Source organism: Eleutherodactylus coqui, chromosome 12 (genome assembly GCF_035609145.1).
Source record: "Eleutherodactylus coqui strain aEleCoq1 chromosome 12, aEleCoq1.hap1, whole genome shotgun sequence".
NCBI classification, from domain to species: Eukaryota; Metazoa; Chordata; class Amphibia; order Anura; family Eleutherodactylidae; genus Eleutherodactylus; species Eleutherodactylus coqui.
The window spans coordinates 26,183,198-26,210,224 of NC_089848.1; the positions used below are offsets into that span (position 1 = coordinate 26,183,198).

General features: G+C 41.8%; 1 protein-coding gene across 3 annotated transcripts in view; it reads right to left on the reverse strand.

The window, feature by feature from the left end:
- Nucleotides 1–27,027, reverse strand: part of ULK4 (unc-51 like kinase 4) — a 649,532-nt gene that overhangs the window by 155,411 nt on the left and 467,094 nt on the right. For all 3 annotated transcript variants that reach the window (XM_066584674.1, XM_066584676.1, XM_066584675.1), the window contains exon 35: nucleotides 904–1,089. In XM_066584674.1, coding sequence (XP_066440771.1) covers nucleotides 904–1,089 — 186 coding nt within the window. The remainder of the gene's footprint in view (nucleotides 1–903; nucleotides 1,090–27,027) is intronic.

Here is a 27,027-nt window from a genome sequence, read left to right on the forward strand (position 1 = left end):
ATTTCAGGTCTACCAACGTGCTATTTGAGAGATATGTGTAGCTATATAATAAGCTTTGATATCCGGTTAGGCCATCTGTCTTTGGAGAGTATATATCTGGCTATGCGGGGTTTGTGTTGTGGACAACTAAATTGTGATAAAAGTTTACTTGCTTCTCTAAAGAATCTTTGTGGTTGTTCAATTGGGAGAGTACAAAAAGGTCTAATAATTTGGTAATAAAAGCATTTTGAAGGCAGCTGATCCCCCCAACCGTGATAATTCACATTTCGGTAATCCTTGGGATTTTTCTTAAATATTTTTATAATAGGCTAAAAGTTATATTGATAAAGACTCTTCTAGGACACGGTTATGGTTATAGGTATTTGTTCTGTTGCTTTGCCAGTAAAAGCAGTGTTTATTTTGTACATAGTGCAATAAGTTATTAGAGATATTCATAGGCAGGATTTGTGATTTTTGAATATTTATTTTGTAATTGAAGATTTGGCCGAATTCCCTTATTACCTTTAGGGCGTTATCTAGGGAAGACACAGGATCTGTCAATCTCAGGATAATGTAATCAGTGTATAAAGAGATTAAGTGAGAGCAATCTCTTATGAAGTTACTTGTTTTTAACCCTTTGATTGAAAAATAATGAACATTATATTTTGCAGTTATATTTTCACAGAAAACTGTAAAAAGTGTTTGTAGGAAGACAACTTGTAAACCGATACAGACACAACCGTAACATACCAAGCGTATTAATAAGAAGCTCTTCCAGAGAAACTGAACGTGTCACATGCTGTACTGTCAAAGACTAATATTCTTAGAAAAAGTTGTAATGGGCGACCACACCTGTTTTCCATGTTCACAATGTATAATTTGAAATGATAATGAGTAAGTAAATTAGATGTCCCATTGACTCACCAGTCGCTTTATGACTCTCAGCAATAACTTTTGCTGCCTTGGTTCTCTCTTGGACAGCAGAACTTGAGCAAAGCTTTCCATATTGTCTGGGGTCATACTATCCTGGTTGTCACCACCATACAGCTGAACCATTAGTGACAGACATTGCGAAGAGTTTTCATAGATTTCTGGATCCTCTGATGGTATCTAAAATGCAAAGCTCAAGTATTATTTACAGGTAAAACTTCTGTAGTTTTATCATTAGTCTAGTAATGTACTGTAAGAAAGCATTATTTGAGATCTGAGTTTCTGTTCGTCATTAACAACATAATTGGAAAAAAGTTAAACATAAGAAATGTTAAAAAAAAATATGTAGAGATTATCTGCATTTTTCCGCTACAGTTAGTTTTTTTTGTAAAGACTTCCACTAAGGCTTCTTTCCCACAAGGGTATATCAGCCGCCGTCTTCACGGCTGGCCGATATACGCTACGTTGGGAGAGCTAAAACAGGTGAACAGGTGCACAAATCAAGCGTTTGTGCACCCGTTAAAACGGCATGGTTCGCGGCGCATATACGCTGAGACTACCATGCCGTCGCCCCTTTTCCCTCTCTCCGCATCGCAGGCTCACCTGTCCTTTCCTCCCCACTTGTTCTTTGCAATGGGAGGGGCAAAACTAAGCACCGTCCCGTCCTGCCTCCTCCCATTGATGGCTATGGAGAAGGGTCGGGGAGAGGGTGGGAGCTTAGCTCCGACCACGTCCCACCCCTTGTCCACAGCCAGCAATGGGGGGAGGAAGGATGGGACAGTGCTTAGCTCTGCCCCCGTTGCACCCCCTTCCATTGCAGAGAGCCAACGGGGAGGAGAGGACATGTGAGCCTGCACAGGGGGAGGAGAGCCGAAGGAGGGAGTTCAGCAGCCATGCTGCTAAACTCCCTTTCATCTGCAGCCACTGCCATGGGCTCCCATAGTAGTCCATGCAGTGCCCGACGTATTCGGGCCCAAAAGATAGTTCCAGGACTATCTTTTGGTCCCACTGTAAAAATGCCCGGCGCTATATTGGCCTGGACTGGTGCTTTTACGTCTGAGGAATACGGCCATGTGATCTTATGCATTGGAATTATGCTCGTGGGAAAGAAGCCTAAGAAAGTAAGTGTATCAAAGCTCATTGCATATAAAATGCTTCAAAAACTTTGGTTAAAGAGTAGAGGGAATATAACATTAGGTAAAACATGTAAGAAACATTTAACCTGTAAATGCATGTCTCATCAAATAGAAATATCTAATGGACCAAAGTCTATAGATTGTTCCATTTTCGATATGATGCTATAGATTTATATTTTTTATTTTGGGCTCATCAATTCAATGCAAGTCTGTAACATAAATAAAATGTTCATCCTTTTATTAAAAATAAATTTTAAAAAGTTAAAACGATGTATTTTCTACTTTAAAAAACTTGTCTGGGGCGGCCATATTAGAAACAAACACTGCCAGTGTAGTCATACAAAATAATAAAATGTGCTTATCCTAATCTACTTCAAATAATGTTATTTTCTAATAACACAATTTCTTTAAATGCTCATATTTTTGGGGTTTGCTAAGAAATTATAAGTAAAGAGCTTTTCCCATTAAATTTTTTGTATTGCAGGTCAATTGGAAATGCCATATAAAACCTGATTGGTAGAGATTCAAGGACTGCAACAACAATGAGAATTGGGTTGTCACCAATTTTTGGCAAAAAGGTAGAAAAGCGTGGGTAGCCACAAGGTACAGCCAAGGCGTTTACATATCTCCCAATCACTTTAATGGAAAATGCCTGTACATATGTGGCTAAAGAGAAGCATGGATGTCCCAGCACTTAGGCTCCCCCATCAGACTTTTATGGAATATTCTATTAATATGCAATTAAAGTCTATAAAAGGGTAAAAACCCTCTAAGGACTGCCTAGGGATTTGGGTTTTCTCATTTCTAAACAATTTTTGACAGTTGTCGGCTACGCTGCGGTAGATAAAAGCAGGCAGCGTTGAAGGCTGTTAAAGAGGTTGTCCAGGATCCAAAACATGACATTTTTTCCAAAAATATCATTAAACCTGTCCACAAGCCCAGTCTCATTCCCTTCAATGGAGCTTAACTGCAACACCAGAACTGTGGAGCTGCTTTTCAGTTGAAAGCAGCCATAATTTTATCCTTTAACGCCTTCAGTGGCAGGTTTATTATTACCATGTCATGCCTCACAGGGCAGGTTTTTTAAAATGAGTCAACAATGCAATTTACTCTCGCAAGTATTTGAAAGTACTGCACTACTTTGACAGTTGGTCAAATCTACAGGGCTTGCTGCATTGACCATGCAGTAAAAACCCTGGAAGATTTCAGAAGACAGCTAAGTGCTCTGTACATTTCAGCACTAGAGCTGTCCATGGAAATCTTCTGGGGTTTAACTGCATGGTCAGTGCAGCAAGCCCTGGAGATTTTCCGGGCGCGCCACTAAATGGGGTTAATGGTTGCTTCTGTCTGGCTTCCAATATAGGTATTATTGTATTAAAATCAATATAGAGGATGTAAATGTTTGCATATACTGTAATCCAGTAAGATCATATACCAAAAACTTATATGATTAATAAACGTATGAAAGGAACAGTGTTGTTATTCAGCTTTGTATGACGCATGGGGGTTGCATAAATAAAATGAGATGATATATTGTGCAGGATGATTTCTGCAGAATCATACTACATACGCCTAAGTAATTCTGCAGAGGCAGACTAGTGTATGACTGATGGCTGCACTTTCTAGAGCTGTCAATTTGTCATCTCTCACAAGCTATAATTCCATGTTGAAGAAACAAGAGAAAAAAATTGAAAAATACAATCTATTTTCAGAATGACTGCATCAAGCAGCTACTCTAAGCAACATTAAATAGCTTTTCTTTTCTGTGGACGTGAAAGCTATGCTTTCACCCCACAAATCATAGCACATAAGTAAATTGCACTGATTTACTTCCTCCACAAGGAACCTTTCTCTCTGAGGTATTCACTTAGGTAGCAACAACCTTGAAATACCAATCAGAAGATGCTAATAAAAACAGATTTATGAGGCGTTTAGGGATAACACACAAATTATAGAGCACTGCAGCACAAGATACTCAGGACATACAAATCTACCAAATACAGGACACTGCCCGCAAGGTGACCAACACTTTTTCTGCAAGCTCAGGTAGAGGTAACTGCAAAAAAGGTTGAAAATATTTTGTTATAAAATACATTGTCTGCAAGGAAAATATGTGGGACCCCGCAGCGGAATCGGACCCTGCCCACGGCAGAGGACAGTGCTTACCCATCCGGGTCTTTTATTTTCTTCACTGCTGATGTGTGTGGAGGCGCTGTCTGGCACGCCACCACACATGTGCAGTGGAGTTTTTTTTTCTTTTTTTTTACCCCTGCTTTCCCACGGAATTCGTGGCCCGTCGGCAACTCAATTGGGGACGGGCCGCAGATCGGATGACTTCCATTGACTTCAATAGAAGCTGTCCGTGCAGGAACAGCACTGAAATGCAGCATGCTGAAACAGATCCGCATGCTTTAATTCATGTGTAGCTGCCCATGTTTCCCAATTGTCGGCTTGATTTGTGGATCTTCTGTCACCTACGCGGATTCTGCAAATCAGATCCGCCTGTGGACATTGGACTTAAGTATTACCTTTGGTGCCTAAGTATTAACTAAGGATGCAATATCCTTGTATAGAGCCATAGTCATTGAGAGAATGGAAGCAGAGCATGCCAGAAATCTCTTCCAGCTGCCTACCTCCTTTCTGTACAAACAGGTAGTCGTTGATAGATGAACAACTGCCTGTTTACACATGGTGAAAGTTGCTTGGTTATTAACTCTACTAAAAACCAAGTGACTCTGACACGTCTGTGATTTCTCGCTCAGTGCCCTGTCGGCGGCCTTGTGTGCAAGGGACGAATATAATCTGAATTTGCGGTTTTCAGCAATTATCTGGGTGACAATTGCCCAGTTTAAAGGTTGCCTCACACAGTGAGTGACCCTATTGTTTATGTAAGATCTCATACATATCAGGTATGGAGTCATACACTGCCTAACAGAGAGAATGCGGCACCATGTTCGAAATAAGACAAAACACACATATAGAGAATTAACTTCTGAACAATCAATTTTAATTGCAATTACACGTCTCCTGTGGCCAAATAAACAGGATGATCAGTAAGTAGTGGGCTACCATGTTGGGCAATACAGTCATTAACACAATGTGGCATTGATTCAATGAGTGCTCAAATAGTCTTGTAGTAATGTTGACCGTATGGTATTTACCATAGTGCACAGTTCATCTTCATTACGAGGCTATGAAAGAGTATTTATTCGAAATCTAATGGTGTACCACATATTCTTGATTGGAGAAAGATCTGGGGATCATGCAAGCCAAGGAATCACCTGGTTATCTTGCAAAGCATTCATAATGATGATCCTATGTGATGCAGTGTATTACTTGCTAGAAAATGGTATTTGGTATGCTCTGAAAATATGGTAGTGCGGTGGGTTGCAGCACATCATCAACATAATGGTGTGTCACCAATGTGCACTATAGGTAATTAGCTGTTGATGCTGATAACACTCCTAACCATGATCCCGTGCTGATGAGCTTTGTGGTGCTCCAAAATACTGGAAAGATGAGCCCAATTGCCATGTCCCTTCCAGCGATCATTGCTGAACATCACTGCTGAATTATCCGATTTATCACAGAATAAACAATCTTTCAGCTTATGTTTCTGTGGCTGATATTCACCAGTCCCTCCAAAGTCCATACATACTCACAGATCTGCCACTATTCATGGCAATTAGGATGCGGATACTGGAGTACACAACTGGGCAGATTTCTCAAAATTTGTGCAAGGGAAATATGTAGTTGCTGCCCATAGCAACCAGATATATTGCCATTTTAATTTTCTTAAAGGTCTCTTGAAAATGAAAGCTGGAATCTGTTTGGTCACTGTGGGCAGGTACCGGCTATTGAATTGCACAAGTTTTGATAAATCTCCCCTAACGTCCTTTTTTACAAGTCTGAACAAGTGTTGCCATGAGATCACAAGTACAACTGCGGCACACTTAGAGCCAATAACTTCAGCATTGAAAACCTTCCTTAGAAACTAATAAAGAACAACTTCCATAGTGACATCCTTGTGTATATTAAAGGGCCCTCTATATAACACTTCATATGGAGGTTGGATTTTGATTTCTCTTTTCTTCTGTGAGTCTTCCTTGCTAACAACAAATACACACACTCTATGGTGGAGTCTCTGATGGTTTTAATCTTCGTATATTTTTCCATATTTTCTATTAATCAAGGCAAAAAATGAATTCTACAATCTCATGGTCCATATTTTTGCTTTCTTTTGCCTCTCCGTTAACGTTTTTGGCCCTTTACATTGCACCCCAACTTTGTAATTACTCCAGCCCTGTTATTTTGTAAAAAGAGTTAACACAGAGGCTTCAAAACTTCCCTTTTACCAGATCCAGCACAAAGTTCAGAAAATTAAAAAATATGTACTAGAAATAATGCAGCCAATATCATTTGTGAAAAATGAAGCTGTCAGATTGAGGGTAAAAGTAATGAGAAGTATTAATTTAGTATGTGTGCATCTATAATGCATGTATTCTTATAATTACTCCCATAGAAAGCTCTATTTCCAGATGCAGGAGCTTCCAGGAACGTCTCGTAGTACACTGGTGAAGAGCGTGTGAACACGTCTTTTATGATTCGGGATGGTTTCTCATCTCTCCTCACTATCAAGATGGTTTGATTGAGGTTAATAGTAGGTGGAGGCATTACATCATTTTCCATTCTAACTCAGTGCTAACATTTCCACAGATTAATGAATAGAAAATGAATATATTTTAGGGTATAATGAGCTCATCTGCATTTCATTAATACTAACTGCAGATACAATAAAGGCCACCATTTTTCATGAGTTAATGCAATGAAAGAAATTACCACAATTTCTTCATTGCCTAATGTATTGTGATTGGTGTCGGACATTTCAAATTAACCGGGGACTTTGCGCTTGCTTCTCTGTTTGATAAGATGGTGCAGAACGTGCATAGAGTGGATACAATTACGGTATGAGACAGTGTAAAAGTTTCAGGTAAGTGCGGAAAAAATGCTGCAAAGTAAGAAGTTTTTTGAAAAGTAGAAGACGTCTGATCGACTCCAAATTTATTCTGCAGCAAGTCAACAACCCCAAACATAAAACCAATGTCATGAGCAAAGAAGTGCAAAGAAGAACAAGGGGTCCTGGAAGCGATGATATGGCCCCTCAGAGCCATCCCATAATCATTGAGTCTGTATGGGATTACATGGAAAGATAGAAGGATCTGAGTGAGCCGACATACGCAGGAGATCTGTGCTTAGTTCTCCAAGATGCTTGGAACCAGCTTCCAGTTGAGCTCCTTCAAGAACTGTGTGCAAGTGTCTCTAGAAGAACTGATGCTGTTTTGAAGGTAAAGGGCGTCACAGCAAATATTGATTTGATTTTGATTTGCATTTTGTTAATTGAGCAAAAACTAACACTTCTTACTTTGCAGCATTTTTTCCACGCTTTCCTAAAACTTTTGCACAATACTGTATGTTCAGACGGAGCAGTTATGACACACATTTTTATCACAACTACCATAAAACTGCTATGAATTGCTACAGTTTTCACCTAATTGTGGCAAAACTGCAGCCCTTTGCAGTCACAGTAGGCAACATGACTCCTATATCTGAATATACCCTTAGCGCCTATTCACACAGGGCAATAATGAGAATTTCTGATTAGGCCGCTTCCAAGCAATAAAGTAGACTCCTATCTGTTGTATCATCCAGGAATGAACTCCAATGGTCCTGTGCTGGAAGATTACATAGACGTTTTGTCCTTTAGGTTCTGGTGTACAGAAAGTAAAGAACATTTTTGGTCAGGTGCTTAGAATCCACTGGTTTGTTGCCCAACCAGGTCAACAGTTTTTGATAGAAAGCACATCATGAACAAACTTTAATTATAGCGCTACCATCTGGTTTAATGTCCTCACATAGACAATTACTTTAGATGAACCCACTGAGTGAATCAAACTCAGCTAGCAACAATTAACAATTAGATTTATTTTAACATTTAAGGTTAATTTTTGCCATGTAAATTCTGTGTTGATTCATTTTGAAGCGTATATTTAATTCCGTCAGTACTGTTTTAGTATCTGAGCTGTAAATCTGTAAATCTAGAATCCGAGCTGCAAATCTACACATAGATTTATATTGCAACAAGCTGCTGGCCGTATATTTGGTGGAGACTCCTGAAGTGGAAACTTTAAAGAAAATAGCCATGAACAATCCAGGAATTAAAAAGGAACATCGAAGAAACTTCTGCAGTGACTCCACACAAGCTTACCAGAACATTCAGTAGTATGGACTGTCAGGGTCAGGTTGACTGCAACCGGGGGATACCTCCATCACGTCATGAGGAGTTCCTGCTTCTCATTGATTAAGATAGGTTTTGACCTAATTTAACTAAAGGGGTATTCTGGTACTTTCTCACTTTTGTTATGGATGACCAACAGGTCATCAATAGATGATCGACAGGGAACCCGACGCTTGGATCTCCGCCGATCACCTGATTCCTCAGGCCACTGTCACTGCAGTGAGTGCAGGAAACCGAAAGCGCTGACCATAATGCAACAGCCCATATTACTATCACAACTCCCATAAGGTCATCAATAGCAAGAATATAAAAAAGTCCCAGAATACCCCTTTAAACTGTGTTCATTAATCTTGAAGTTATAGCCAATTATATAGACCCCAGCAGTTTAGGATGAGCTCTGTTAGTTCTACAGGAAGAAGACCGTTGTAGGATGAATGGAGCTCGTTCTACTTTAAACGGCTTTACCAGGGCTACTTTAAACAGTGTAATCCGGGTTATGGGCATGCCTTTAATTGCCTTAAAATGACATGCTGGTACTTATAGAAGCAGACCTACAGCTGTTTATAGTGGAGTTGGAAACACTGAATTCCAGCTTACAATTTCCAGTCAGTGTGTGCAAAGAAAGGGAAGGGGAAAGAGCCTGCAGCATAGAAGATTTGTGATTCTCCGGTCTCTCTCCCCTGTCACAGGAAAGGGGTGACATGAATTTTTGTTCATGCTATCACCCCAGCAATCAGAGAGCAGATTTGCTCTTCGATTGTCACATATGAGGTTTGTTCCAGAAAATGAGCTAAATGATGAGGACTTGTTCATCTAATTACTCCTCTACATCGTTTAACCCATCAGGTGCCGCAGTCATTCCTAATTGTGGCATCTAAACGTTTTTACAGAAGAAAAACATTTTTTTGCCTTACACAAGGCATAAATATTGAATAAAAAGAGTACACATAATTGGTATCGCCACATCTATAACAACCAATACTATTAAATATGACATTATTAATCAAGCACATTAAATTCCATTAAAAAATGCCAAAATAGCTGTTTTCTGTTAATCTGACTTCCCCAAAAGGGGAATAAAAAATATATAAAAAGCCATATATACCTCAAAATGGTACCAGTAAAAACTAAAAGCCTTTCCACAGATATACTTTCATGAATCATAAATTCAAAATCTACAATAAAAAAGTGACACTTTCTTACTAGGTTGGAGCCTCCATAGATTTAACTAGTTCTTATAGCACATTCTACAGATGCTTGATCATAATAACCCTTTCCAATCCAATTAGTATCCTGGTTTTCCTAGGGGCTTACTCTCTTTCTGCCGTTATACAACGGCACTATCTGCTGGCTAAAGCCAGTACTGCATGAGGTGACACGTTGGATAGGCTCCGACAGCAGAGAGGCTGACAATATACAGTAAGAGTGCCCCGACGGACGTCTTACAACATCGGAGCTGTACAGACTTAAATCATAATGTCTTCAGATGTCAGACACTGGATTGGAAAGCGTTAAGATCTAAGGATTTGGGGACCAAGTTGTCAGCTTGGTCGCTTTGTCAAATTGTCAAATCATTCCAGCAAAAAGGATATTGTTCCACTGTCACCATCCTCTTCTCTTATATGTGTGTGTGTGTGTATATATATATATATATATATATATATATATATATATATATATATAACTGCTGTCCAGTGTTAGTTTAATAATTCAAGGAAACAGTTTCTGTCCTGAAATGAGACCTTCATCTGGCCAACTATTGGTATTAGACCAGATGAAGACCCTGTTTTGAGTAGAAACGTGTTGTCTTAAAAGTTAATAAACTTTGAATCTTTATTGTTGACTACTGGCCCTGTTCCGAGTGTGTGTGGTTCAAGGCTGTTTTCTACTCTTCTTTACTAAAAGCAAATGTCTATCCCACTGTGTCACCTACGACATTATAGACCCACTCAGGCACAGGTTCCATCAGGTTGTAGAAAGAAATTTGAGGACAGCATATTGTTTTTCTAAAGCCCATAAACTGCGCATCTCCGCCAATGGTGTACAAGGTGGCTGCTCATTAGGCTTAACCCTTGTCCCGGGCCAAGAACATACGGTTCATATGAAAGAAATGTAGATGTAGGAATTTCATCCGAGGGATCTCTTTCAGATTACAGCAATAAATGTTACACATAGAACGACTAAAGAGATGAAGTAAATAGGGTGGAAATAAAACATTCCACTGGAACAGGTGTTTCTATTTAGAGGGCTGTTGGCTCATATAACATATCAAACCCCAGAAGACATGAAGTATATTCTAGAGATTAGGTGAACAAAACAATCCCTTTAGAACCAACTGAGTCGGTGTTCGTGTAATAAAATCTAGTGCTGGAGCTGGATGTGATCTTTGAAGCAGAAGTGACATTTTTATCCTGCTGTAGTTTTTAGGGCATTCTAATTTTAGCACAACAATGAAACTGTCTGCAATATCCCCAGGGCACACTTGCTTCAGCACATTAATGAGGCTATATAAAAGCACATTTAATAGAAAATGACATCTATGTTGGGAAGGTCTGTAACATTGTTGTGCCGTTCCATAGGACAGAATTAGGTCTCAAACCATTTTTGTAGAATAGGTAATTACGATAAAGACACTTATTATTATTTAGTGCTTGGTAAAGAAAGAAGTGATGAAAGAAGTCATATGCATGGCAAGAGTGTGGGAATGCTCTAAAAGGTTCAAGAAGGCAGATTGCCTGTCATGCCACAGTTACACGAAGAAGTTCCTGTCAAGCAATTTGAGGCACATTGCACTATATGTAATCAATATTACAGCTTGGAAGCATGTTTCATGAAGGGACATAGATAACATCCTTACTGATTAGAGGCTATTGTTAGGATGTTTAAGGCAGAATTATCTGTAGTGTAAAGCCCCATTTACACGCAAAGATGATCGCCCAAAATTTGGTCAAAAGATAGAGATGACAGTTTGAGCAATCATTTTGCATAAGATGCTAATGGGCACTAATGCCCCTTAGTAGCTTATTAGCTTCATTGCATGTAAAGGAGCCTCCCTTCCATGTATGCAGTTAACAGTAGGTGGTCTGTTATCTGCATATAGTTCTTTTGTTCTGCCTTGGGACTGCAGTTGAAAACAATGTTATCAGCACTTCACAGTGTGCGGTCCCTGCTGTCAGTTGCTCGGGCAAACAATGGATTTTAAACTCAATATAAAATCATCGTGCGGCCGAAAAGCAAACGGTGGTAGCATTTACACGCAACAAATATTGCTCAAAAGACATCATTTGAGCGAATTTTGAGCGATAATCGTCTTGTGTAAATGGGGCTTAAGATGAGACTCAATAGGTAACACAAAACAGTGGTAATTTGTGGATTCAGAAGTAGAAATGGAAGCTTCTGGACTCTGATGGAACATTTGTAAAAGGCGCCCATAACTATTTCATAATTTATTATTTATAGTACTTCTGTTATATTTTGTGGCAGGTGGGTCATTGGGTCTACCCAGGGTCCAATGCAACTGCAATGTCTGAACTTTCTGTAGTTAAGCCACTCTGAGGGGCATCAATGAACATAAAAGGGGGAATTAATCATGGACTATGTACCTCAATTATGGCGCATACCATATTTGTGTAATAATTTGCAACCTCTTAAGGATCCTTTGACACTTTTTCAAAGTGACAATAAAAGCGTCTGGTGTTTAGTGGAGGGGTGGGGTCTTCCATGACTCAATAGATTTTATTATAATTTACACTCATTAAAGTGCAAATCTATGCCAGTTCAGGGCTGACATACATTTAAATTTCTGGCGTAAGCACAGCTAAACATGCACAAATGTATTAAAAGGCACGCACCTCTTAACAAAATTTGTGGCATCTTTCTCCAGCGCACTACTGTATAAGACTGGCATATGATCGCCAGTCTTTAGTTAATTCTCCCTATAACGTTCACCTCCTTCCCCAATTCAAATATACCACATTCATTGCATAAAACATGGAAAGTGGGAAAATGTGAACAAAAAAAGTGTTGGTTATTTGTCCAACAAGACATTTGTGGCTCGCAGATCACTTGGTGACGTTTAAAGGGGTTGTCCAAGATACAGAAAAAATTACATAGTGAAAAACCCAGTTTACACAGTAGTGCAAATAGATACCTGAATAACTTTAGTCATTTCTGACTATTTTGTTTTGTCTGGAGGACCAACATTTGGGAATGAAATTGGCCACTAAACACAGAAGTCGTCCTGCTATGATGGATTGCATCGGGACAGAGAGCTGAGCAGATGTCTAGGCTCTCCTTAGAGCTCTGCCTAGCAGTAGTAACCCCTCTGGAAGAGAAAACGGATAGTAGTATATATGGATATCACTACTGAGATAATATCTTAGGTCAGGAGGAACCAAGCGGGAGAAGAGGCAGAAAGCACTGAGGAAGCAAGCAGGTGAAGAGGCAGAGAGCACAGAGGAAGCAAGCAGGTGAAGAGGCAGAGAGCACGGAGGAAGCAAGCAGGTGAAGAGGCAGAGAGCACGGAGGAAGCAAGCAGGTGAAGAGGCAGAGAGCACGGAGGAAGCAAGCAGGTGAAGAGGCAGAGAGCACGGAGGAAGCAAGCAGGTGAAGAGGCAGAGAGCACGGAGGAAGCAAGCAGGTGAAGAGGCAGAGAGCACGGAGGAAGCAAGCAGGTGAAGAGGCAGAGAGCACGGAGGAAGCAAGCAGGTGAAGAGGCAGAGAGCACGGAGGAAGCAAGCAGGTGAAGAGGCAGAGAGCACGGAGGAAGCAAGCAGGTGAAGAGGCAGAGAGCACGGAGGAAGCAAGCAGGTGAAGAGGCAGAGAGCACGGAGGAAGCAAGCAGGTGAAGAGGCAGAGAGCACGGAGGAAGCAAGCAGGTGAAGAGGCAGAGAGCACGGAGGAAGCAAGCAGGTGAAGAGGCAGAGAGCACGGAGGAAGCAAGCAGGTGAAGAGGCAGAGAGCACGGAGGAAGCAATCAGGTGAAGAGGCAGAGAGCACGGAGGAAGCAAGCAGGTGAAGAGGCAGAGAGCACGGAGGAAGCAAGCAGGTGAAGAGGCAGAGAGCACGGAGGAAGCAAGCAGGTGAAGAGGCAGAGAGCACAGAGGAACCAAGCAGGTGAAGAGGCAGAGAGCACGGAGGAAGCAAGCAGGTGAAGAGGCAGAGAGCACGGAGGAATCAAGCAAGTGAAGAGGCAGAGAGCACGGAGGAAGCAAGCAGGTGAAGAGGCAGAGAGCACGGAGGAAGCAAGCAGGTGAAGAGGCAAAGAGCACGGAGGAATCAAGCAAGTGAAGAGGCAGAGAACACCGAGGAGACAGGCTGTTGTGGGAGGATGCTGTAGAAGCGCTAGTATGCAAGCTTGATTCCTCCTGCTGCCATTTTCATTCCCCTACAAATCAAGCAGTTAGAAATGAGTAAAGCTATTTAAGTATCTATTTACACTACTTGTATATGTTGTTTTTTTACTATTCAATTTTCTTTTCGATTTCTTGGACAACCCCGTTAAATGTGGACAGTAGGTGCTGTTGCATATGAAAGATATCTAAATAATGTATTGTGCCCAAAGGCTTGTTCTTGCTTCTCTTTTGATTTTATTTATTTTGCTCCTTTATATAATACATACATATTCTATAGTGATGTATCAGATTGACAACACTTACAATGGCCCACCTGCCATGCGGACTCATAATCTAAATTCACCTATTAGCAGGTTTTTACAGTATGAGAGGTAACCGGAGTACCCGTAGTAAACCCCCACAAATACGGGGAGAAAATACAAACTCTGGCAGATGCTGCCCTTGGTCGATTTTGAACCCAGGACTGCAGCATTGCAAAGCAACAGTTCTGACCTCATCATGAGACGTCTGCTTGTTTATCTCCATTCCACTGTAAGACATGTGACCAAACAACATAGCCTAATGGTTCATGCACAAGGAAGGCTCAGAGAAAGGCTTTCCTGATATTCCAAGATAGGATCCATTCCAGTACCGGACATAGAAATATGCTTTCCTTTCTTTTGCTCCATGGGAGGTTTATGTCCTCTCTGAGCCCAGAAATAGCTCTTCATTTGCCTGACCTTCATCAGCCCTGCCTCAATTTTCAGAGTGATGATATATTTCAGTTTGGTCGCAAAGTTTTCTAGAACCACTAGCCCTTTCCGATTCCTTGAAGGAGAAATCTCAGGAACAAGCCGGAGTCTTTAGATATACAGTACCCTCCAGAAGTTTCAAAACAGCCTTTAAAAAATTTAGATAGGGACAAAATAGTCAAAATGATCTCTGCTTTGGTATGTAAGTACAGTATTTATTGAACTAAGAAACATAATAAAAGTAGCTCAATCTACCAAATGACTCTTGGAATCTGGAACTAAGGTCAAATTTTGGACTCTTCAAAACATAGTCTTTTTGCCTGTATGACAGCATTGCATACCCTCGGCATGGAGTGGATCAACTTTTAATTTTTGGAGCCGGGATAGGTGTCTTTTCTTGGTGGAAAACCTCCCAGAAAGGTTTCTGACTAGTGATTTGTTGTTTAACCCCTTCTCACTCCATGGCGTATATGTATGCTTTGGTTGAGAAGGGGTTCCTGAGAATGGATGTACAGGTACGTCCCAAGAATGGCGCAGGCTCAGATTCTGAGGCCGCACCATCCACAGTGGGAGCTGGCTGTGACTGACAACCTGTTTAGGCCGCCTGCAGACGAGTGGAAATCCCGCGGGATTTCCGCCGCTCAAAGCCTGCATAGGATTGCGTTAACAACTATGCAGACGGCCGCGGTTTGGCCGCGCGAAATGTCGCGCGGCAAACAAACCGCGGCATGTCCTATTTTTGTGCGGGGCTCGCAGAGCCTCGCACAGAAACGTCACTCACGCAGCCGGCGGCTCCGGTCTGCGCATGCGCCGGCAGCCGGCACATGAAAGAGCCGGGGCCGCCAGGTGCGGGTGAGTACGCGCTCGTCTCTGCAGGCGCTCGGGTCGGGTCCCGCGGCGAGAATTCTCGCCGCCGGATCCGACCCGCTCGTCTGCAGGCGGCCTTACTGTTGCAACAGTGTGGATTTGTGAGAACACCCATCCCTGCTATAAACCCCTTACATACCGTGATCAATGATTGTCACGACATGTAAAAGATTCATAAAGGGATAGTGTTCCCTCTGTGACGTCATCGGCCCTCTGCGACGTCATCGGCCCTCTGCCATGTAATTGCGGAAGGGCAATGGATTGCCATGGCTACAAGTTGCCGGTCTGCCCAGTGTATTATTAGAGCAATCATAGCATTGCAGGTTTAAGTCCCCTATAGGGCATAAAAATGTTTTTAAAAAAGTAAAAAAAAGAACAAAACATAAAAATAGTAAAAAATGATTTTTTGGTACACTTTCCAATTGTTTGTTTAGAAAGAAATGACAAAAAACGCATGCTGGGGATCATTGATTGTGTAATGCCTTGTACAATGAATTGAACACCTTTTTAATCTTGCATGGCAAAAAAGGACCCATAATGCTTTTTTTTTTTTTTTTTATTTCGCCACCCAAAAAAACACAAAAATAATTTAAAAAGTCATATGTACCCCAAAATGATACCAATAAACACTACAGCTAGTATCACCATAAAAAACAAGCCTCCACATAGCTCTATCGATAGAAAAGCAAAAAAGTTATGGGACTTTGAATGCAGCAAAGCAAAAAATATAATTTTGGTATTGTCGTAATTGTACCAACCCACAGAAAAAATGTATCATGTCATGTATAGTGCATGATTAACGCTGTAAAATACAAATACAGTGGCAGAATTGTTACTTATACCCTATCCTCTAAAAAACTTAATAAAAGTTACACAGTATACATTACATGTATCCAAAAAAGGGTACCAATAAAAACTACTAAGCGCCCTGCAAAAACCAAGCCCTTATATAGTCATGTTGATGGAAAATTAAAAAAAAGTGATGACCTTTAAAAAAGTGGAGATGAAAATCCACCCTAAAATTGTTGCGTCCTTAGGTCCAAAATAGACCACGTCAGTAAGGAGTTACAACAAGGTGTTTCCAAACTTCTGGAGAGTACGGTAATTACTTCATATTCCCCCACATGAAGGATAGGATTTTTTCATCATATACTGCTTAGCAACAACTAAAAACTAAATTGGCAAGAAACGGTTCATTCTCTCCCAAAAATGTCTTTATGCAGTTGAAAGCCTCTTCAGAGGTTCTGCAGCACCGCCGCTGTCAAAATGAGCTTTACTGCCTTTCTTTATTAATCTGCAGAATAAAGTGTATAGGATGGATTCCAAATTGTGCCCTACAAAACTAAGAGGAGCAGAAAGGAACCCCATTCTCCGTAATGTGGATTTGGCCCAATAAGCAAAACGAAGGTTGTCTAACTCATCTGCTAAACATAAAAGATTTAGGGCATAAAGCAGTACTAGTTTACTCCACTGGGTGTTTCATTGTAACCATTATTTGCCAAAAAGGGCGAATTGGGAATTTAAAGTGGCCCTGGGGAAAAATCCAAAAGTAGCTCCAAGTTGTGGTGATGTAGGCTCCCCGTCCATGGATGTGATTTCGCCAGTAGTAAATCTCTGGCGAATCACGCCATCTGAAGCTTTCCATAGTGTTGGAGAATCACTGCGATTCTCCACTCGTGGTCGGCAATTCGCAGCATGCTGCAAATTGCCGCGATTCTCCGCGGTCAGCCTATCTGTCAGATAGGCTGACCGGTGGAGATTCGTCTGCAGCTCCTGCTCCCGGGCGGCGGCTACCGCCGTGGAGATCCGCCGCGGGATACCACAAAGCCCCTGGACAGGGGGCCGTAGCAGCACCAACCATGACGACTGGCATGCTATATTAATTTAGTAGGCAAAGTACAGACAGCTACACTACTCAGCATGGCAGCTGCTATTTGGTTTTAATGGCCATCTGTGCTACGCAAGTAGAGTAGCCATGCCACACTCTCTCTGTACTACGCCAACAAGATTTGCTACATCTGTAGGCAGGTTTAAATTGGCAGACGTTTGGGCCAACACAATAAGTGGGGTCAGAAAAGCATTACAAAAGTAGAGAGCATGGGCAATGCTTGGATACTTGTGGACTAGTAAGCAGGAAATGTGTTCTTACAGTGGTCACTAAGGCCTCGTTCAGACCAGCGTTTTATTCCCGCCCAAATAGCCGCAAAAAGAGATCGCCGCTCACGTGCGGAAAAACTGTGTGAACGAAGATAAAGGCACCATCTACATTCGCGCATAATTTGCTCGTTCACACGATCCGTGCTGCGTGTTAATCCAGCTCCAATAGGAGTCAAGGGGAACTCCTGAGCAAAACGCACCAAAGATAGGTCAGGTCCTACCTTTTCTCACAGCACACACCTTAGAAAGCCTTCATACCGCTGGGCTTACAAAAAATGTAAAATGTTTTTGCTCTTAAAAAGCAAAGGAAGAAAAAACTGCCTTATTTTTAGGCCGCAGTCAGACGAGCAAATGTTTTGTGCATGCATAGTCGCGTTTAAAAAACTGGCTCTATTAGAGCCCATGCTTTCCAATGAAAGCGGTCCCGTGTCCGTTTTTTAAAAGCGCTTAACATTCACACCTGCAAAAGATAAGACAGCGTTTTTTTAAAGCTGAGCCTTCCTCTCTGTTGAATCGCATGAAAACGCGGTTTTTGTGCAATGTGATGCAGCTTTGACAGTAGGAAATCCTACTGTCAAAGCCCTTAAATAAGCCCTAGCTGCAGGCTAAAAAAAACATCACCTAGAAGCACTGTCCGGCTCTAGCACATCTTCTCCCTGGTTTCCTGGAATTGATCTTCTTCATTTCTTCTGGCCCGGGATTGAAAAATCTCCGCCACCTGGAAGTGCTGCCTCTGATTGGCTGAGCACTGTGACCAATAACAGCCATTGAGCCGGACAGTGCTTCTAGGTGATGTCTTTTTTCTTTTTAAGGTTTTCCTGCAGCTAGGGCTTATGATCGGGGTAGGACTTATATTTCAAGGCCCCCTCTTCCCCCCAAAAAATCCCTGCAGGAGTTGCCTTCATCCCATTGCTTTCAATTACACTGTCACAGTGGTCAGTGATGAGGAGACTCCCCGTGGTGATGATGGAATCCCCTGCCACAGCTGTCACAGCTTCTCCCTATGTTTTCAATGGGGTCGGCGCTGCTGCCACCAGCCCCATTGACAACAAGGTGAAACCCATGGATGTGACAGCATCCAGGGGTTTTACGTCCATGAAATCCCCTGCTTCAGCTCTCACAGCCGCAGCGGGTGATAGCGATCCTCTCCCTTTGCTTTTAATGGGTCTGCACTATATGTGTGATTTTTAGCTTCGGTCACACATTTTATACACATGTAAAAAAAAGGGCACACAAAAAAACCCTCATCTGACCGAGCCCTTAAGGTGCAGAATAGGCTGGTCATTAAAGGGTTAATGCTCACTTATTTGAATATTTGAGACCTATAGAAAGGCTTCACATGGGTGAGCGTGATATAGAACCGTGAATCACAGCACGATTTTGCGCTCGCCAACATGCATTTTCCCTGCGGGCGTGAAGAGTTTTTGTTTCAAAACTAAGTCGCATCACTTGGGGAAAGAAGCGATCCTCTGCCGGGGCTGTTAGTTGTGGCAGAGGATCGCAGAGTTTCTCCCATTGTTTTCGATGGGAGTCCTTACATCATGTGCGCCTATTACACAGCATGTCCTATCTTGGTGCTTATTACGCATCGAAATAGCCCATACAAGTGAAAGGGTGTGCGGAAATATACAGAAAACCTGAGTATTTGTTGGGTATTTACGCAAGAATCGGCGTATTGTGGTCCATGAATACACTGCCTATTCACGGACTGAAATATGAACTATACCTGTGAAAAGGAGCCCTTAGGCAAAGTATAATTTAGCCAGGAGAACTCATCCCCAGGCTGGCTCTACCGAGTGATATATGGGTGCCGCGCCGGATTGGAATGTATTTAGAAACCCCAGTCTGGAAGGTCCAGACCATCGAATAACTACCTGATGCTGAGCGGCTCACCTATTCAAATCATGACGACAGTCCTCCAGGTTCATGGTGGGTCCCCAGAGCTCGCCTGGTTGCAGAGCTGAGAGTGGAGAGCTGGAGCCAATGTCTACATATCGGCTCCTCTGAGAATGACTCTCGGCTGGTCACATGGAAGGCTGGTGAGTGAGACCAATGATGCTGCTTGCCGCAAACACAGAAGGAAAGGAAGAAAGATGGCGCACAATGCTGTATGTAGACAGCACAACATATCCATCACAATTTTCTCAGATGGCTTCACCTCCCAGCCAGTCAGTGTGGATCATTATACACAGGGCTAACCATTTCTAGTTACTTATCAGTGGCCGGCCCAGGATATACTACAGGGATGGTTGGCCCATCGGGAAGTTTCCTGGTAGAATACATGGCCAATCAGCACGTTGGCCAGTGGTTGCTTTGCTCACTACTAAATGCTGCTGGGTTCCTTGTCACTCATCCATGTATCTAATAATTTGGACATCTTTGTTGGGTAACATTTCCCAGCACAATACCTAAAAAGCAGTAATAATGAACACTTGCTAGATGCAACATTGTATCCATTTCAAAGCTATGTAAATGGATATCTGAAATGTGCGATCAAAGTATTGTACTTTGCAATTAATGTAAATTTATTTCCTATAGCAGACATTGTCCTGTTTATGGCATTATATAACCTACACATTCATCAAGTATTAAGTATAGCCTACCAACATAACTGGCATATTGTGCATGGCAATTCGATTTCTATGAGCAATAACCACTGCTAATGATTTCATATATTAATACAACGACCTTTCAGTTTATTAGCATTTATGTTGGACTAGTTTATGGCGCTTTTCTTCATGGCTTTCTTTTCCACTTACATTTTTTTATTATCTTTCTTTAGAAAATTAACAAAAACATCCAATTCTGTCAGGCAGTGGATGTGGACCCATTTTATCACCCCTTAACCTCTCTAATTGAGATCTGGTCTTACCTGCAGGGGCCCCCAGGATATTAGCCCAAGAGTAGTCTCAGGGTAGTCTTAGCTGACACAGACAAGCCAGAGATACCATAGCGTGGTACCAAAGGTACAGGCAGAGACAAAGTCAATGACACAGGCTGAGGTCCGGAAAGGCAGAATTTATGCATAAATGGAAATACAAGGGTCAGGGCAGATGGCAATCAGGAAATTGTGGTCAAGTCAGGTCAGAACAGAAGAAGTCGGAAAAGCTGGGTGAACAGGCATGGGTCAAAACAAATAGTTAAATACTAAACTACAACCTTTGCTGACTCTAATGGAACCTATGGTTCAGGAACACTACAGTGAAGGAAGGGTGTGTACTGGAGGGTGGCTTAAACAAGTCACGAAAAGTTGATTGGCAGGGGTCTGCCTCTCAGGATCCCTGCGATCACCAGATTGAAGTGACAGTGGCACTTGGGTGAGCGCTGCAGCCTCGTCAGTTCAGGCAAGGCGCTGTGCCATACATTGTTATAGTGCTGTGCCAAGTGTAGCAGCTCAATCCCATTCACTTGAATTGGACTGAGCGGTTTTCAGGTCATGGGACCAACAAATGTGGTGGCACATGTCTGAGAAGATGTCACAGCACTCTGGTGTGCTCCTCGACCTCTTCAATTAGCTGAATGGCATGGGTTGCAGTTGATGGACCCTAACCGATCTGATATTGATAGGTCATCAATATTTTTGTCCCAGAAAATCCCTTTAAATAGCCAAGGGAATATCTGAATTGGCTGAGGATGGGTGCTCCCACTGGCCCTTTAAGAGATGGGCTGGGGTGCTCACATCCTACAGGCAGCACTGACAACAGGGAAGATGGTGCAGCTTCTGCCGCACAGAGGATTCTGGAGATCCCACTGGCTGTGATTCACAGGAGTAGGTGAGAGAGATTGTCAGCCATGGCCAGCAGCCATAGAACCTACAGAGACATGTCAGCACATGACACATATGGGAAAAGAGAAAAGATAAAAAGGAAGGAAACCAATCAGAAAAGGAATTAGTTATTAGAATGTTTGATCCAAAACTTCCACTTTGCCCGTGCACTAGTTTTATTAATCTCCTACAATGTTCCATTAGATGAGTTTCCCGAGATACCGTGCTTCCCCAAAAATAAGACAGTGTCTTATATTAATTTTTGTTCAAAAAGGTTTAACTTTTTAACATGTATAGCTGCCTGTACACTATTTAAATTGACTTTTTTAATTAACTGTAGCAGGGCTTAATTTTGGAGTAGGGCTTATATTTCAAGCATCCTCAAAAAGCCTGAAAAATCATTTTGCATCCTCAAAAATTCTGGAAAATCATGCTATGTCTTATTTTCAGGGGAACAGGGTATCAATTTGACTCACATAATTCATATGCAGGAATCCGGCTTTCGTGAAAAAACCTTGCTTTTATTCCAGTAACTTTGTGCTCATGACAGACAGAGTACGCGTTTCGGTTCACAGAACCTTGCTCACCTCAGTGAGCAAGGTTCTGTGAATCGAAACGCGTACTCTGTCTGTCATGAGCACAAAGTTACTGGAATAAAAGCAAGGTTTTTTCACGAAAGCCGGATTCCTGCATATGAATTATGTGTGTCTAACTAAGCCAAAGTAGCCGGATGGCAATGTGAAGGCGTGTGAGTATACCTGCTTACGGGACTAAAGCTGCAGCACAAGAAGCAAGGTGGGACAGTTTATTTTTTGCTTCGTTTATATCAATTTGACTCAACTTTTACAAGAAAAATCTTTCCTCTCCTTTTTGCTTCCACATAGATGTGTGATCATAGGTTGTGCTTTCTCAATGCAGTAGTGGAAACAGTCTTCTGTAATATTTAAGGCGTATTTAAAATATTTTTTCTTTTACCTCAAACACAGTAAATGGATTTTCAGAAATAAGTTCAGATCTCGGAAAACCCCTTTAATTCTAGCTTGGAATAGATTCAAGGGGAAGGAATTCCATTTTACCCATTTTGAAAGTCTAAGTCTCTTTTACGTTACTGTTCTATCATGTTTCAATTGCTTTTTTGATGGCCAGAGTACAATAGTTTGCATTATTCTCTCTTGCACAAAAAAAGCCAGAAACCTGCCATTATAAGACAAGATCTATTGGGATTTGTCATAACGGTCACGGGTATGCTAATAATGGAGTCAATGCTGCTAGTATAAACCCTATTCACATATCAAGGAATGTTGGTCAATTCTGTACGTAGAGGTTTTCACTGCAGCTATAGGTGGGGGTTGTGTGATTTCAGTCAAGGGTTCCGTGGATCCCCTGCACCAAACAAATATAGGAGTATATATATTTCCTGTATTTTGGGACCATTTCCATTCAGCACATTCCTCACTGGTACATACAGCGTATTGCTCAATGCATTTTTATTGAACTGTTTGAGATTCAAAACAAAATACCCCAGACAGCTGATAATGGTAAGAAAAAAGGAAGAAAGAAAACCCTTGAATGCTCCCAGGTCCAGTACTGCTTCAGTTCTTGCGGCTCTGGCCCAGCAGTCATGCACAGATGCATGAGCAATGCACAGCACATGACTGCTTCAGCACCTTCCTGTACCGGACCTGTTGGAAACCAGTGAGGCCATGCTAGACCAGAAAGGGGGGTATTCAGAGTGCAAATATAGGTTTTGTTTCTATTTGTTACCATTATCAGCTTTCTGGGTTTTTGTCTTTTTTTATTTAGTTTCAAAAGTTTTTTGTTGAAGTAGCAAAATCTGGTACATACTACAATTATGCAACAATTATCCCCACGCAGGGGGCAGCATATTTACAGCCATGAATGCTGACACTGCTACATTTTTATTAGAAGACCTATTTTGTAGATTCCCCCAGTTTATCAAGAACGATGAAATAAGTAACTTTAACCCTAAAATATGAACTTAAACAAGTGAACGAAACAGAACACAGGTCATTTTACTTCCAATTAGTTATATGTTTCCAATGGTCTTGTGGAAAGATATTATAACCAAATAGGTAGACAACAAGATAGTTCTAAGTAGAAAGAAGGTTATGTCAAAGTCCTGGGACATCTATCAGATTCATTCAGGGCCTCCACACAGCCCATCCCCTTGTTCTTTTTATTTAAATGTGGAATAACCCCTGTAAAGTGGTAATTCGGTTTGGACAACTGCTTTTTAGATTACCAATTCTCTGGAGATAAGCTGTATTATAGCCTATTTTTCATCCAAATAATGCCTATACTCAGTCCTGGCATTTTATATGAAGGTAGTCATAAAGAAAAATAATAATAATCTTTATTTGTATAGCGCCAACATATTCCACAGCGTTTACATGGACAAGGGGAATACAGAAAGACAAAAGTACAAACATTACAGAACCACGGTTACATAGTAATCAGTTGATGGGTCCTGCTCCAACGAGCTTACATACTACAAGTAATGGGGTGATACAGAAGGTAAAGGGCTGGAGATGTGCATGGTATGGCGAGGTGGAGCGTGAGGGATTCTATACACAGACAATGGTCAGACATTTGGCCGTGTGATGGCAGAATTGGTATGAATGCAGAAGCGGTTTATTATGGCTAGAAGGGATTGCAGTCAATAGGTCAGGGAGCATGTTATCAGGCAGAGTACAGAGGGGTTTGTTTAGGGTATGCGGTATACCTCCCTGAAGAGGTGTGTTTTTAGACCACGCCTGAAGTTCTGCGAGTCCTGGATTGCTCGGGTAGCCTTTGGTAGTGCGTTCCAGAGGACCGGTGCTGCTCTTGAGAAGTCTTGAGGTGGGAATGAGAAGTTCAAATTAGAGGGGCGCACAGTCTAGTTTCGTTAGCAGAGCGGAGAGCCCGGGCTGGGTGATGGATTGAGATGAGGGAGGCAATATAGGGGGGTGCTGCACTGTGGAGGGCTTTGTGGATGAAGGTAGCGAGCTTAAATTGAATTCTGTATTTAACGGGCAGCCAGTGCAGTGACCGGCACAGGGCAGAGGCGTCCGAGTAGCGGCTGGACAGGAAGATGAGCCTGGCTGCTGCATTCAGGATGGATTAGAGGGGATAGAGTCTGGAGCAGGGGAGACCTATAACTAACTAGTTGCAATCATCGAGCCGTGAGTGGATGAGGGCAACAATAAGCGTGGGGAAAGAGCGGATTCTTGCGATGTTCTTGTGGTGCAGCTAACATGTTCAAGCCAGAGATTGGATGTAGGGGGTAAATGAAAGATTGTAAAGAAGGGAGGTAAAGAAGAATGTTACCTATATTTAGACTATCACTTGCCACCACTAGGTCATCGAAGTATGTACTTTATTTTTCATACAGTATGTAGCGCAATGTTCTACATGTTACAAGTCATTTAAACAGAACTCTTATCCAGGTAATTAAAGTTTTATATTCCATAGTGCCAAGTGAAGTCAATGGCTATCCATTATTTTCAATGAATGCTAAAGCTTCTCCACAGTTGACAGCTATGGTTGCCACATATGTCAGCTTTAGATAAAGGAGTGGTACCGCTTCTCTTGGGTCAATATGTCTTGATAGGGTGTACAAAAAGGCAAAAGACATGTTTCCACCTTAAAAGGTGCATTTTCTGTAGTAACTCCGTTCACAAAATTTTCTTATAGACACAAGTACATGATGTGCAGGAAAAAACTGCCACCGGGAGAGCTTCTATAAACTAATTAATGACCACACAGTCTTTAAACCAGAAATCAATTCAAAGACAAATGAGGCGTGCTTAAATATTAAATAACGTTGATTAGGCACCAAAAACCCTATACTAATATGATTAAACCGAAGTGTTTCTTATAACAAAAAGAATAGAAAAGTAGACCTTGTCCAGTTAAATGTTAAAGCCTCCACAGTCATTAAACTTTGTCCAGACTTTAAGCTGAAAATATAAGCCTCAACATGGAAAGCTTTTATGTGACTTTAGTGCTAATAATACAAGTCAGATGAAAGGAGATCAGTGGTAATAGCTTTCATTAACTAATAACACTAAAGTTCAGAGCTGTCAAGTTTCATGGTCTAATGAGTGAGACTTCAAGCCAATGTTGGAGCTTTAATTTCTTCAACAAAGTATGTGGAAATGCACTGCTGTTTTAATTATTGATAAAGGTCTTGGGGAAAAGTATCAACAAATGGATAACTATCAGGTGGGGTGCACCAAATACTTTGGGTTCTTTCAGAAGATTTGTACATATAAATCTGATGAACCTCACAGTTCAAATTTTGGGATTTGAAAAGAACTTGTTTTAGGATTCTAATTATATCATAACATAGTGTGTAAGGCTGAAAAACGACACCTCCATCCAGTTCAGCCGATTATTCTGCAATGTTGTTGCAGAGGAAGTCAAAAAATCCCATGAGGTAGCAGCCTATTTTCATAATCTATGGGAAAAAAAACCCAAAACTTTCCGACTTCAAATCAGACAATAAAATCCCGGGATCTACAACCGTTCTGAAGTAATCAGTGACTGGAACATGTAATATTTTTACACTCAAGAAAGGTATCCAAGCCTCTTTTGAAGTCTTACAGTGAATTCCCCATCACCATGTCCTCAAGTGGAAAGTTCCATTGTCTCACTCCTCTAACAGTAAAGAACACCCTTCTATGTTGGTGTAGAAGCCGTCCTCTAGAAAGAAGTTATAGTCCTGGATATAAATACATCACAGGAAAGGTTTCTGTACTGACCCTTGATATATTTATATATAGTTATTAAAATGGTTACTTTACCATACCAAGAGCGTTATATTACCACTAAAAAATCAACAGTCCCAAAAAGTCTGAAGGACATATGAGGTTCAATCATTTTCTAAGCATTAGGGGCCTCTTTAGACTGATAATGAGATCTCTGTTAACATGGAGAGCCTGTTGGCTACAGATGAGTCAAGTTGGAAAGTCCACCATGTGGCAGAGCAAAGGTGTAATGGTAAGTAATCCAGACCAGATCTTGTATCTCCTCAAGTCCCAAGGTTTCAAGAAATAAAGATATTCCCAAGGGTGCTGGAGGGAGACCTTGGAACCATACCAATAAGCACGGAGGGCCAATGGGAAGCCTCACTTGTAGGCTATGTTTCTATCACAAAGTTGTGATGCTACAGAATTTAAGGCATCACATTTTTTATAGGGTTCAGTGGGTGAGATTTAGAAGCAGAAGAAACTGATGGTTTTCAAAGGAGATAGATTTTTTAGCATGAAACAGCTGAGGTAATGTAGACCTGACAGTCAGGTCATAGAACTATCGAAACACATCTTGTCGATGGGATCTTGTAGAATTCTTCATTTTAGATAGATGGAAAGCAACTAATAGTGTAACTGGAGAGGTAGAGGGAAGGTCCAAGGCAGAAGTACACATTTACTGCATTGTAGGAATTAAAGAGAGGCTAATGCAAAGAGTTGGGGTTTTGAAAGCTGGATTTTATAGTCCAAGTCTTCAACTTATAGGCCGCCTGCACACGAGCGGGTCGGATCCGGCAGCGAGAATTCTCGCCGCGGGACCCGACCTGAGAGCCTGCAGGGACGAGCGCGTACTCTCCCGTGCCTAGCGGCCCCGGCTCTTTCATGTGCCGGCTGCCGCGCAGCCGGCGCATGCGCAGACCGGAGCCGGCGGCCGGGTGAGTGCGTGCCCCGCACAAAAATAGGACATGTTGCGGTTTGTTTGCCGCGCGAGATTTCGCGCGGCCAAACCGCAGCCGTCTGTATAGGAGTGCGTATTGTAATGCACTCCTATGCAAACTTTC